Genomic DNA, 12,580 nt, shown 5'->3' with positions numbered 1-12,580 from the left:
CTCTGAAGTCCCTGTGTGACTCATGATTGACAAGTGAGTGGCACAAGAACAAAGGCTGCTGGAATATACATGCTGGCAGTGATCCAGGATCACATTTTACCAGCGCTATCTCTGGATGGGAGTGCTCTATACTACAGTTATGCCCATATAGGTTATTTCTCATCCTTTGTGGCAAGAAGCCTGAGTCTTACATCCTTTCTTGCATAATCATTTCCCTTCATACCTTCAGTGAAGACTGCAGACCACTATTTTATCACTTTGTCAGTTAACTGGGAATGCTTTCTCAAAATTAAGAAAAAAAAAGCCAAACAAATCCTTTCCTCAGGCTAGTGAATATGGTGGAGGTAGTAGTCCATGTATTTATTGAGCGCTTATGTGCAGAGCATTGTACTAAACACTTAGGAGAGTACAGACAAGAGCTGTACTGCCTACAGTAAGCTCACATAGTCTGGAGGGGGAGACGGACCTTAATATAAATTATAGTATGTGCCTGAGGACTTTGGCACAAGCCTGGCTCATGCAGAGGGCTAGGTGTGCTAGCTTGGTGCCCTTTCCCCATTTTGCTGTGGGTCAAAATGGTTTCTGCCACACAGCCTTCAAATGCCACCATTATCTTTGAATTGTTCTATCCTTACTTGCTGGTTTGTCTAACTTCTAGTTAGCCCCTTTACTCACCAACCTCATCGAAGATTCCCCATCTGGTACACATCTAGATCAGGCTTTGGTAGGCTCTGCACATTTTCATTTTCTTCATTGTTCATTATTTCTGTGAGCTACTGAGGAAGACTGGCTAGTAAATTATTCTACTCACCTGCAAGGCTGCTTTGCCTCCTTATTCAGTTACAGGGTCATTGTTGCACAACTCGAGGCAGGATAGCCTCGTAGAAAGGTCCTAATCCCAGCTCTGCCACTAGACTGCTGTGACCTTGGGCAACTCAATGAAGCCCTCTGCGCTTATGTTTCCTCATCCATTTTATCCCTCCATCTCAGACTCCAAGTCCCATGTGGGACCGAGATTGTGTGCAGTCCGATTATTTTGTGTTCAGCGTTTAGCATAGTGCTTGGTAAATAGTAAGCGCATACAAACTATTATTCTTATTATGCTATTCCTTCCTCCCTGCTGAAGTTGAACTTGCTTTCTCTGTGGCCCCGACTCTACCTCCACCGCTCTGGGGAATACAGGAGTTTGATAAAACACGAATCCAATCCTGCTTGGGAATTTGGGGCAGTGCGTGGGCACTGGGTCATCAAACTACTTCCGTTCTCAATTAAATAACTTCCACTTTTAAGCACAGCCCATGAGTTCCACTTCCACTCTCAAGCATAGCCAACAAATAAATGACTTCAGAATTCAGTCATCTCACATAGCCAGTTTGTGTGGGGAAAATGAAACAGGGCTCTCTGCTAGGAACATTCTGGGATACCTTTTATTTTTTTTTCACAGTTCACACCATGTTGAATGTACTCATGCACTGAAAATGTTAAACGGTGTAGGCAGTGAATGATTTTCTAGCCGTGGGGATTTTGAAAAGCCAGGGATCCAGGAATTCTGCAGTTAATTGAATTCTTCAGGCATGGAACTGTGGACATTGGAAACATTTTAGTGCTGCTAAATTCTGCTTTGGCTCTAGAGATAGCTCTTGAAGGTGCCTCAAAAGTTCCAGAGTCTTGTTTTTGCAGGGTTTTTATAGCTTAATTTTTATGCCTGCCTGGGTATCTTATCCGCTAAACTTGAAGCAATTTTAGGGATCCAGCCATGATGGAATCGTTTCAGCTACCTACCTGCTGTTTCTGTCTGCCACTTCCATCCCAGGCCTGCCTTTCTGAGGCTTTAATCCAGTTTTTCATCTTGAGAGCAAAGTTTGAACAGTACGCAGAAAGTTAACTGCCTGGAGTCTTTAAAATATAAGTAACACACACCCAGTAATAAGCTGTCGGTTGTTTTTTAGGGGTTTTTTTGGTGGTTTTTTTTTTTCTGCCTGCAAAGAAACATAAACACAGCGCTCATTTCTGGCAGGTTTTTACTGTCAGAGTTTCTCCTATTATATTTATCTTACAATTTGCCAGGGGGTGAAGTTATTAAGTTTTAGCAGCAGCCATCGATCAAGTTCACAAGTTAACACGATAAAGGCTCTGTGCCGCTCCGATCCGGGGGAATGATGATCCTCACTCGGTAATTAACTAAATGAGAAAGTTAAATCTTACTTGAGAGCTGGGAGAGATGAAAGAGAGGTGTTTGTCAGTTTCTCAGTGGAAATTAGAAGCAGTTTTCTGCAATTCCCTAAGCTGCTGCTCTGTCATATTTTACATAAGCACTGGGAAAACGTCTTGTAATTAGTGCTGTCATGGAAGATTTTTTTTGCTGAAGGATGTTGGAATAATTCATTAGATTATCAAGAAAGGCTTGTGTCCTGAAATGATTAGCACAGTGAAATTTAAACCATTAACGATAACAAGTTTAGAGCTTGCTGCAGTGCAGAGGCACCCGGGGTATGTCTGTGCCTATTTCAATCATTTCTTATAATTAAACATTATGTCCTTTTTTTTCTCCCCTTCACTAGGACCCATCCAAAAATCCTGTTAAGGTGGCACTGTCTAGATCAGTGGGTTTATCAGCCTTAGAGGTGCAAGTGTGTAGCTATAATAATGCAGCTGAAAATTAAACCGCTTGTGAGTATCTTGGTTTAGAACAAAAGAACCTATCATCCTAAATGCTGTATAGTTAGGTGAGACATCCAAATACGTGAACAAGGACCCCAGCTCTGAAACGAAACCATTTCATATTCTATCCCAGCCCCTTGATTATATCAGGAATCAGAAGGGAATCTAAATTATTGGACCGTTTTCGGTTTTAGGAGTCTTTTATAAAGCCTGGCCAAAGCAAGTGCTTAGGGACGATAATCATATGCTGATCTTATTTTTAAATGACATACATATATAGTTGTGTTTGGTGTGGAAGGGATGAATTTTTAAAAACTGGGATCATCTTTTGTCTTACTGTTTTAGTCGCATGTATAGGAATTTCTCAGAGGAGCAGTGTGCATTTTCCATCTAGTAACACATGCTCCTCTTTACCTTCCAGACTCTCTAACAAAATTGTTGCTGAAAAATAGGGCATTTTGCTCTTTTAAAGTAAGCCTAATCAGATCTGACATACTTATGAGTTCACCTGGTATGTAATCATATTTAGTAGAAGCTGTTAAAATATTAATAGAATGAACCATAAAAGATGAACCTGACCCTACAGAGAAACCTGATGTTTATCTCTATTGACAACCATTCCATTTTCTGCATGTCTGACATTTACCATCTTTCCCATTAGTTTCTCACCCAAAGCCTTATATTTCCAATAACTAGAAGTTGTGGCCATAATGGGTAAAATACAGCATCTAAGAAGTGAAGATTTAATTTTTGGCTCTGACGGAAGAGGAGGATTTGTCAGTTCTGACTGGGAAACCTTCATCTGTCACTAAGCAAGAGGGTTCTATTGGGTTATAATCTGGATACATTCTTAATAGTCTTGAAATCATTTGATTTCAATGATTCCTTCATTATGGATTTGGATAGTTGCAACTCATAAAATTTTCATTTGCCAACACCCCTTAGGTTTAAGAAGAGTTGGACTGATTTGAAACTTCCCAAGAGACCTTGACATCTCATCCTCACAAAGCGTGGGGCTGGGGTAACAGAGTATAAGGTTGTTGTTAAAAGCCAACACGAAGTTTCCTTTTAAGCTAAAATGGCTCCCAATCCAGGACTGACAACTAAATTAATTGTGCGTTAGAGATAATGGGTGAACAGACAAACAGTTCTTGGGTTTGTGGATAAACTGGAAATTCATGTGGTTGCCCCTTTTATAGTATTGTCCCAGACAGACTTGTAATAAAGGCCCAAAGGAGAGCAGGGTCCCAAATGGCCTTATTGCTGGATCAGAATACGGTATCCCTGGCAGTAGCAGTTACTTTGAGCTCGGGTGGAGCCATATACCACCATCCCAAGTTTTTGCCCGCAGCCCGATGTTGAGGACTCCACCTGTCACATTTCAAGTTTGCAGCTTCCTCACTTTCTTGCCACTGTCCATTACAACCTTATGGAAAGCAGAAATGTTAGTGGCCAACTTTGCAGACATGCATAAAAGATAATCTAATCAGCACGGCCTCTCCTTAGAAAGTACCCATGTAAAAAAAAAAAAATTAAACAAATATCTGCCCACTTTTGTGGCTTGTCTGGGATAAATTGATAACACGGTGAATTTGGGCAAGGCCCTCTTCACAAGTAGCAGTATCTCCTATTGATGGTGCAGGCACCTATCTGAGAATGCATGATAATTTGATAATGATGCATGCAGCATATCTTTGGGAAAATGTTGCAAAGCTCTCTGCTCCATACTCTTTGAAAATCATATTATCTTGAGGAACATTGTGTGTGCATATATGTATCTAATTTCTCCAATTTGTACCTTGTCTGACAGCTTTTTTTTTCCCGAGAAAAGCGTATGTTTACTGCAAAAAGAAAAGGTGTGGGGATGCATGAGTTGAAGGGAGGAGGAGGAGGCAGCGGTTGGAATCTGTAGCAGATAAGATAGTTACTGCTACCATTAAACTGAGGTGGTTTGTCAGCTTTCTGAGACACCTGAACACAAGTGGTTGAGTCATCAGGCTTTTGCAGTGAAAGCCAAATCAATTCTACCACCACTAGTAACTATTATACTCTCTCACCATCACTTTAATATACAGCCTTTTGATTTTTTAATAACTGAACTTTTTCACTGTACCCTTGTGGATTTTCAGAAGTCTTCAAATTGAAATTTGGGGATTTAATTTTTTAACTGTAGCCCATAGCTTCTTGCAGCATTTACTCTAGGTACTTAAAGAAAAAGAGAAGCAGAGTGGCTCAGTGGAAAGAGCCCGGGCTTTGGAGTCAGAGGTCGTGGGTTCAAATCCCAGCTCCGCCACTTGTCAGCTGTGTGACTTTGGGCAAGTCACTTAACTTCTCTGGGCCTCAGTTACCTCATCTGTGAAATGGGGATTAGGACTGTGAGCCCCCCATGGGACAACCTGATCACCTTGTAACCTCCCCAGCGCTTAGAACAGTACTTTGCACATAGTAAGTGCTTAATAAATGCCATCATTATTACTCTTATTATTAAAAACTGGAGGTGGGGATATAGGCTAGCGAGTACTATGCAGGTCTTTTACTTCCAGATATCTATATGCAAATGTAGCTCCTTCATGCAAATGCAGTGTTCAATTAAATGAGTTGTGATCTAATCAAATACCTTCTCTGCTCAGCTTTAAACCCCCAGAAACTGACATAACTTTAAAATGAAAATAAAAAATACCTGAGTCCAATACTCAAACTTCAAGTACAGCTGGCCATGGGAAGGATTATCTTTCTGAAAGGTCATTCAGTCCAGAACTCGCCACTCGTCAAAATCCTCCAGTGGCTACTCATATCTCTCCATATCATGCAAAAGCTTCTTATCATTGGCCCCCCTCTAAATTTTTCCAACGTTTAGGTTGATTCCTTTCACCCACTACTCCCAGCCTCACTTCTAACGGTTCCTCTCTGCCCCACCATCGACCACTTGCATGGAGGCTGTGGACGTGAACTTCAATTAGGCTAATGACAAGCAATAGTAAAGGTCAGATCTGTGAATTATTACAGAGGAAGGATTGGCAGAAGTTGGTGACAGATGGGGAGTGGGCATGAAAGAGAGAGGAGTTAAGGATGTGTAAGTTTGTGAACAAAGTGGGAGAGGATAGTGATATTTTCAAGTGATGGGAAAGTTCGAAGAGGTTGGGTTTAGAGAGGATGACGAGTCCAGTTCCAGACATATTAAACATGAGGCGATGGAGGTACATATTGTGGAAGGACAGATATTAAGCAGTGACAACAATTTGCTTTTACATTGTCACATATGCAAAAGATATTGGATGGTTGCTTTTTACCTAGGATTGAGTGCCTGTTCCCATTTTATAAGTCTCAAAGAGAAATTTTTTATCATATCAGGGTTAAAGGTCCAAATTTCCGATGTTGCACCCAGTACATACAGTTTGGGTGCTAGGCAGGAGCTCATTTTAGTATTTTCACCTCAAAATATTTGATCAACAGAGTATAACTATAAGGTGGTAGATTATGTTATTGAGTTTACCAGGAGCTCTCCAGATCCTTTGACCAGTCTTGCACAGTAGTAATGGAAGTCAGAGTTCAGGATGGTAACAGTTATGAGCCGGTAACCTACAGTAATTAAAATAGCAAAAAGGAGCAAGGAACAATTGCGTGTAGAATGATGGCACAATTTTATATGGGTTTCCTTCCCACTACCAAAGGCCATTTTGAGCAAAAATCTGCAAAACAAAGTAGAGGTTTCTTGAGAGACAGTGGTGTCGCAGTGATGAGAAGAGGGTTTGTAAAATAAACCATTGATAATCTAAATTGTGAGATCCAAAATATCATTTGTTTGTTTTTGTCCCTTTGGTGTTATAAATAACTGGCTCAAAAAGCAACCAAAAGGTCTTTCAGAGCCAATTTTGAACAAGGTGGTTCTTTATCTTTTTTTATTTCCTATCTGTACCACTTTCAAGAATGGCACTTATGTCAGAACAGCCCCTTTCCTTTCTCTACCCCTCCCCACCTCCCCCAAAGCATACACACACACACACACACACACACACACACACACGAGAGACACATATTCCTACAGTTGCTTTACAGGTGTCAGCATGCTCTGTATAAATAAGAGTCCAATGATGCCTCTCCTGAAAATATCCCTTCCTATTTTCTGTCCTGAACCAAGATTGCACCTCATGTTTCACTGCCCAAATTTGGTACATTGCTGTGGAAGGCCCCACCCAGACAATTCACCCTGTTGCCTGGCAGATCCCTCCAAGATGTTAAGTTGCAGAGTTTCATTTCATATTGTGTATTTCTTTGTCTTTGCCTCTTTCAGACAAAACTTGCCAATGGCACTTCCAGCATGATTGTGCCCAAGCAAAGAAAACTCTCTGCAAGCTATGAGAAGGAGAAGGAGCTGTGTGTCAAATATTTTGAACAGTGGTCGGAGTCTGACCAGGTGGAGTTTGTGGAGCATCTCATCTCCCAGATGTGTCACTATCAGCACGGGCACATAAACTCATATCTCAAACCCATGTTACAAAGGGATTTCATCACTGCTTTGCCAGGTATTTTCAAGGGGCTTCATTGACCATGGGTTGGTCCTCGGGATTAATTATGGCTGGCATGGTTCTTGAAGGAAATGTTTTGTGCAGTCTTATTGACACCTGACTTTACCCTAAAATTTCTTTTCTGTGTTGATGGCTTCTCTGTCAGTTATCCTTACGTCTGAATTAAATTAAAACACTCTGATATTAGGCCTTCCCTCCTGTTTTTCCCCCCACTTATGGCCCCAACACTCTCACCCTGCACCCAAATCCAGATCTTGCCCTTTGGGAGGCCTATGCCTCATTTGGAAGCAGAGCCATGGAAAGTATGTCTGTTTAGAGGTGTGCTTTGCAATATATTAATGTTTGATTTCTACAGGGATTTATCAACAGCAGATTCAAGTTCTTGGGCTGAAAAGGAAACATTATTTTTAATTGAGAATCCTAGAAAGAAGGGTATCTTGGGAGCCTTATTGTGAAGTTAAACATGTAAACTCAAGATTTTACAACCTCAGAGTGCTCAGTTACCAAATAGCTATTGAAAACTATATAAATGTGTAGACAAAGATACAGAAATCTATTTTTTCTGCTGTGCTAAGTGCTTAATAGCAATAATCTTGTACACCAGAAAGGTGTTATTACTTAGAGAAAATCTTCTCTTTGGATATGAGGATATTGCCTATATTAAAAGCCAATTCTTAAAGAATATCGTACTGAAAAATGAATGGCTTTCAACCACATTGTAAAATTAATTACAGCCAAGCATATCTTGTATAAAAAAGACCCATTTCAGCCCCCAAACTTAAATTGCTTTTTCTAGGGAAGAGAATTCCACAATTATATATTTAATTATATCTTGGAAACAAACATCTCAGAGCTTTAATTTATAAGTACACCCCTCATTAAATGGAAAATAGATTTTTGCCCTTTTATCCCCTCCAGAGGGTTTTGTACCAACTGTGTGGGAGCGGTTTGTGCACCTAATTAGTATGGCTCACCATAACCCAGGGCTGCTCACATCTTCAGTTGCAGTCAACGAGTAGGTCATCTTGTTCCTTTGGAGGAGACCTCCCATCCTGTTGAGGACAGAGCACCAGGGCATCTGCAAGAGGTTGGGGGGAAGGGGGAAGGGGGAAGATGGATGGCCCTCACCTCCCCTTTTTCTCTCTTGCCCCTTCCACCCCAACCCTGCCGTCTCCTGACAGTGCTGTTGACTTCCCTTAGAGTCTGTAGCACTACTTGAGGGAAACCTGCATAAGGAAGGAGAGAGGGAGCTATTGGAAACTGTTTCCCCTCCCTCATTCAGCCCACCTTCTCTGGCCTTGAGTGGCTGGAGCCAGTAAGAGGACAGACATTCACACTGTCTCCTCCCATCTACTCTCCACCTCTAGATTGTAAACTTGTTGTGGACGGGGAGCGTGTCAACCAACTCTGTTGCATTGTACTCTCCCAAGTGCTTAGTACAATACTCTGCACACAGCAAGCACTCAATGAATACCACTGATGATGATGATACTCACCATGTGTTCCTCCTCAAGCAGGGCTGGACTGGGGAATAATGCACAGAAAGCTTTAGAGGCCTTGAACATCTTCTCCCAGTTCCCCATTCTCCCAAGGGTGCTACCTGTGAGGGCAAGAGGAACAGGAAGCCTTAGGAACCCAGGCCTGACCTTTGAAGGGGCCAAAGCATGCCTAAGCCAGCCATGAGCACAGAAAACATACTCGAAGGGACTCATATAAATGCCCCCATTCAAACCTTACTGTGTGATGCACTCATCACAGGCATCCTCATAGAGGGACTTTGACACACCCTCACAGGAGACAGGCAATCAGTCAATCAGTGGTATTTATTGAGTTCCTACTTGTACAGAGCACTGTACTAAGCATTTGGGAGAGTACAGTACAACAGAGTTGGTAAATATGTTCCCTGATCACCAGGAGCTTGCAGTTTAGAGGGGGAGACAGACATTAAAATAAATGATTGATATGTATATAATTGCTGTGGGGTAGAGGTTGAGGTGAATGTCAAATGCTTAAAGGGTACACATCCAAGTGCATAGGTAATACAGGAGAAAAAGGGAGTAGGGGAAATGAGGGCTTAGTTGGGGAAGGCCTCGAGATGAGGTTTTAATAAGGCTTTGAAGATGGAGAGAGGTGAAGGGAGGGCAGTGAAGGGAGGTGAGGGGGAGGGCAGTGTGGAGTTACAGGCCAGAAGGAGGATGAGGCACGGGGTCGGCGGCAAGATAGATGAGATTGAGGTACAGTGAATAGGTTGGAGTTAGAAGAGCAAAGTGTGTGGGCTAGGTTGTATTAGGAAACTGGAGGGTTAAGATAGGAGAGGACCAGCTGACTGAGTACTTTAAAACCTGTGGTAAAGAGTTGGGTGTGGGTGGGTGTGAAACCATTGAAGGTTTTTGAAGAGTATGAACTAAATATGTTTTTTTGGTGTATGGTTTTTGGTTGTGGGGGGTGTTGGTGGGTTTTGTTCCTTTTTCTTTTTAAGAAAAATGATCTGGGCAGTAGAGTGAAGTAAGGATTGGAGGCAGGGAGGTCAGCAAAAGGGTTGATGCAGTAGACGAAACAGAATGTAAGTAGTCCTTGGATCAGCGTAGCAGCAGTTTGAATGGAGGGGAAAGGGCCAATTTAGCCATATTGTGAAAGTAGAAATGACAGGATTTGGTGACAGAATGAGAGAGATGCGTCAGAGATAATGGCAATGTGTGGGCTTGTGAAACAGGGAGAATAGTGGTGTTGTCTAGAGTGATGGGAAAAACAGGGAGAAGACATGATTTGGGTGGGAAGATGAGGAGTTCTGTATTGGACATACTAAATTTGAGGCGTCCATGGGAAGGCAAGTAGAGATGCCCTGAAGGCAGGAGGAAAGGCAAGACTGCAGAGGAGGAGAGAGGTCAGGTCTGGAGAGGTTGATATAGGAATCGCCTGCATAAAAGATGGTAGTTGAAGCCACAGAAGTGAATGAGTTCCACGTCTGTCTGAACATTCAGCTCCATATGGTGAGTTGTGTGATGACCCTTAAAAATGATTGGCTGATCTATGACTTTAAATTACCGCAGTCTCTTTTTTGTAGCTAAATAACAGCTGGCTGAACTATGAAAAGACTACTATATTGTTGGCTTAGGCTCTCTTTCAGTCAAAGGCTGGGGCTGTAAGGGACCTACTAGAAATTCACTGGTTTTCAGTTATCCTAAGTAAGCTTGGTGTGTTTGCCAAATTGCCAGTTATCATTGGGCTATTTGATTATGAAATGTATTGGAGAAGTAGCTGGGATATTCACTATGTTAAATTTGTAAACAGGTGCTTTTTGACACAGTCATTTTATTTATTGAAATACTATTGCAAGCCAATATTATATTATGAATTGTATTACAGACTCAAAGGAGTCTTCCGCTCCCCTCCCTCCCACCCTCCCCACTTATTTTTTTTCTTGTCCAGCATCATTCATGATGTGGCCAGCAAAATGTAGACCTTCCCAGGTAACTGGAAGCTGAGCTCCCTTTCTCTGCCCTTATACCTCCAAGATTGAAAAGCCAAGGCCTTTTAAAATATTTGGATGATTTTAAAAGCCTTTTGAGTAGAAATGGGGACTTCATATATATATATATGTATGCTGCCATGGTCTAATATACCTGTTTAGCCACACAAAGAAGCGCTTTAAAGGCTTCCAGTTAATTTGCTCTGTCAAGACTGAAATCTTGAATTGGTTTGTGTTCATGACAAAGATGGGCACATGGTGTCCTGAAGTCCCCTTGATGAGAATCAGGTGATGGATGCCTCCATCTGTTTATCCCTAAATATGAGCATGTGACTCCAGCCAAGCAAAATGCATTTAACGCCTTCTACCCCTGCTCTGCTGACAAATGTGGTTAAGTCTTTACAGGCTTTGTAATTGGATTAAGAAGTATTTAAACACACTTGGGTTGTTGTTGATGGTATGCATAATTTTTGTGTGAGTGTGTTTGCATGGCACCAAGTAAAAGATGTGCTAAATACCCTTCTGGTGTTCCAGCTTTCTTAGGTAGGAAGAACTTTTTGCTTGAGGGAGTTGGGAGCAGGAGGAATTTTTCTGATCTCCAGGACTGTGTAAAGCCTCTGATATGTGACCTTGGAAGGGAAATAACTTGCGAATTAGAATAGCATCCAAGAGAGCGTTTATTAGTGCAGCCATCTTATTTTATAGGCATCAATTCCTCTGAGGCCCCGGTACAGATTAGGCTTGAGTGGGTGGTAGAGATTTTTAATGGGGAAGCCCATACAGTTTAAACAACCCAGGACAAACCCCCCACTGTATTTCTTTGCATATCCACTAACGTAGCCACTGGGTTGCTATTGGTCCAGTGCCCTTTCATTTTTAGTCAATTGTCTTTTAGGTTTCACCGCAGGGTTATTGAAATACAAAACACTGAAAAGTGCTTTCAAATTAAATCCAGCTTTTTTTTTTTTTCACAGTGAACCTGCTTGGCGCCTTCCTTCTCAGAAAGTCCCTTTCATCCATTGCAGATTCCGTTTCCTTTTCCATTGGCCTTCCCTCTTTACCGCCAAAGTCCCATTTTCTCTTAGAGTTCTCACTGGGAATATTTCTCCACTTTCATTGCATCTGAAAGCTAATTTTTTTCTTTCACAAAACAGATATTTGGACTGCTTGAACATAGGAGTAGCTGCAGCGGCAAGATGAGAAATGTTCCTAATATAAAGATTTTGGGGGTGGGGGTCTGTATCACCAAATTTAAGACACTATCTATGGAACACTCCCTAGTGCCAAAATCCTTGTAGATAAATGTGAATTGCTTTCTGTATTTCTCTTTATTTTTAATGTCTTTGGAGGTTTTGGTATTTGTTAGATGTAACTCTCCTACTCAGAGGGGGGTGGAAAATGCTATTCATTTCTCTTACCACATGAAATAATGATTGACACGTATTTGAGCCATCTTTGCAGCTCATGAGCACCTAGGGCCGAGTAAAGGATGGAACTGTCTCTTATGGCAAACTGAATGCTGCTTATATCAAATGGTCTTTTGAAATCTCTCCATGCCTCTTGTTCCTGGTCTTTCTGACAGCTCGAGGATTGGATCACATTGCGGAAAATATTCTGTCCTACCTGGATGCCAAATCACTCTGTGCTGCTGAACTGGTGTGCAAGGAATGGTACCGGGTGACATCAGATGGCATGTTGTGGAAGAAGCTGATCGAGAGAATGGTCAGGACTGATTCACTTTGGAGGGGTCTGGCAGAACGGAGAGGATGGTGAGTTCTCTCAGCTTTTTGACTACTCGGAAACTTCTGATGCTTGAACATTCAGAACCCTTAGAAGGCAGGAGGCTGATTTGGAAAGGGCCTATAATCCCTCTTATTTCAACAGGTGCTATTTTTGTGACAGATCACCTGCACCCTAGGCAGTT

The 12,580-nt window shown here is 41.8% G+C and overlaps 1 protein-coding gene across 9 annotated transcripts in view; it reads left to right on the top strand.

Moving 5' to 3' along the window:
* The window catches only part of BTRC (beta-transducin repeat containing E3 ubiquitin protein ligase), a 124,553-nt gene that overhangs the window by 83,844 nt on the left and 28,129 nt on the right, over positions 1–12,580 (top strand). For all 9 annotated transcript variants that reach the window (XM_038757638.1, XM_038757636.1, XM_038757637.1 and 6 more), the window contains 2 exons: positions 6,953–7,184; positions 12,239–12,425. In XM_038757638.1, the coding sequence (XP_038613566.1) occupies positions 6,953–7,184; positions 12,239–12,425 (419 nt within the window). The remainder of the gene's footprint in view (positions 1–6,952; positions 7,185–12,238; positions 12,426–12,580) is intronic.

This window comes from Tachyglossus aculeatus, chromosome 16 (assembly GCF_015852505.1).
Source record: "Tachyglossus aculeatus isolate mTacAcu1 chromosome 16, mTacAcu1.pri, whole genome shotgun sequence".
Classification (NCBI taxonomy): domain Eukaryota; kingdom Metazoa; phylum Chordata; class Mammalia; order Monotremata; family Tachyglossidae; genus Tachyglossus; species Tachyglossus aculeatus.
Note: the sequence above shows the minus strand (reverse complement) of the source record. Positions and strands in the feature narration are given on the sequence as shown.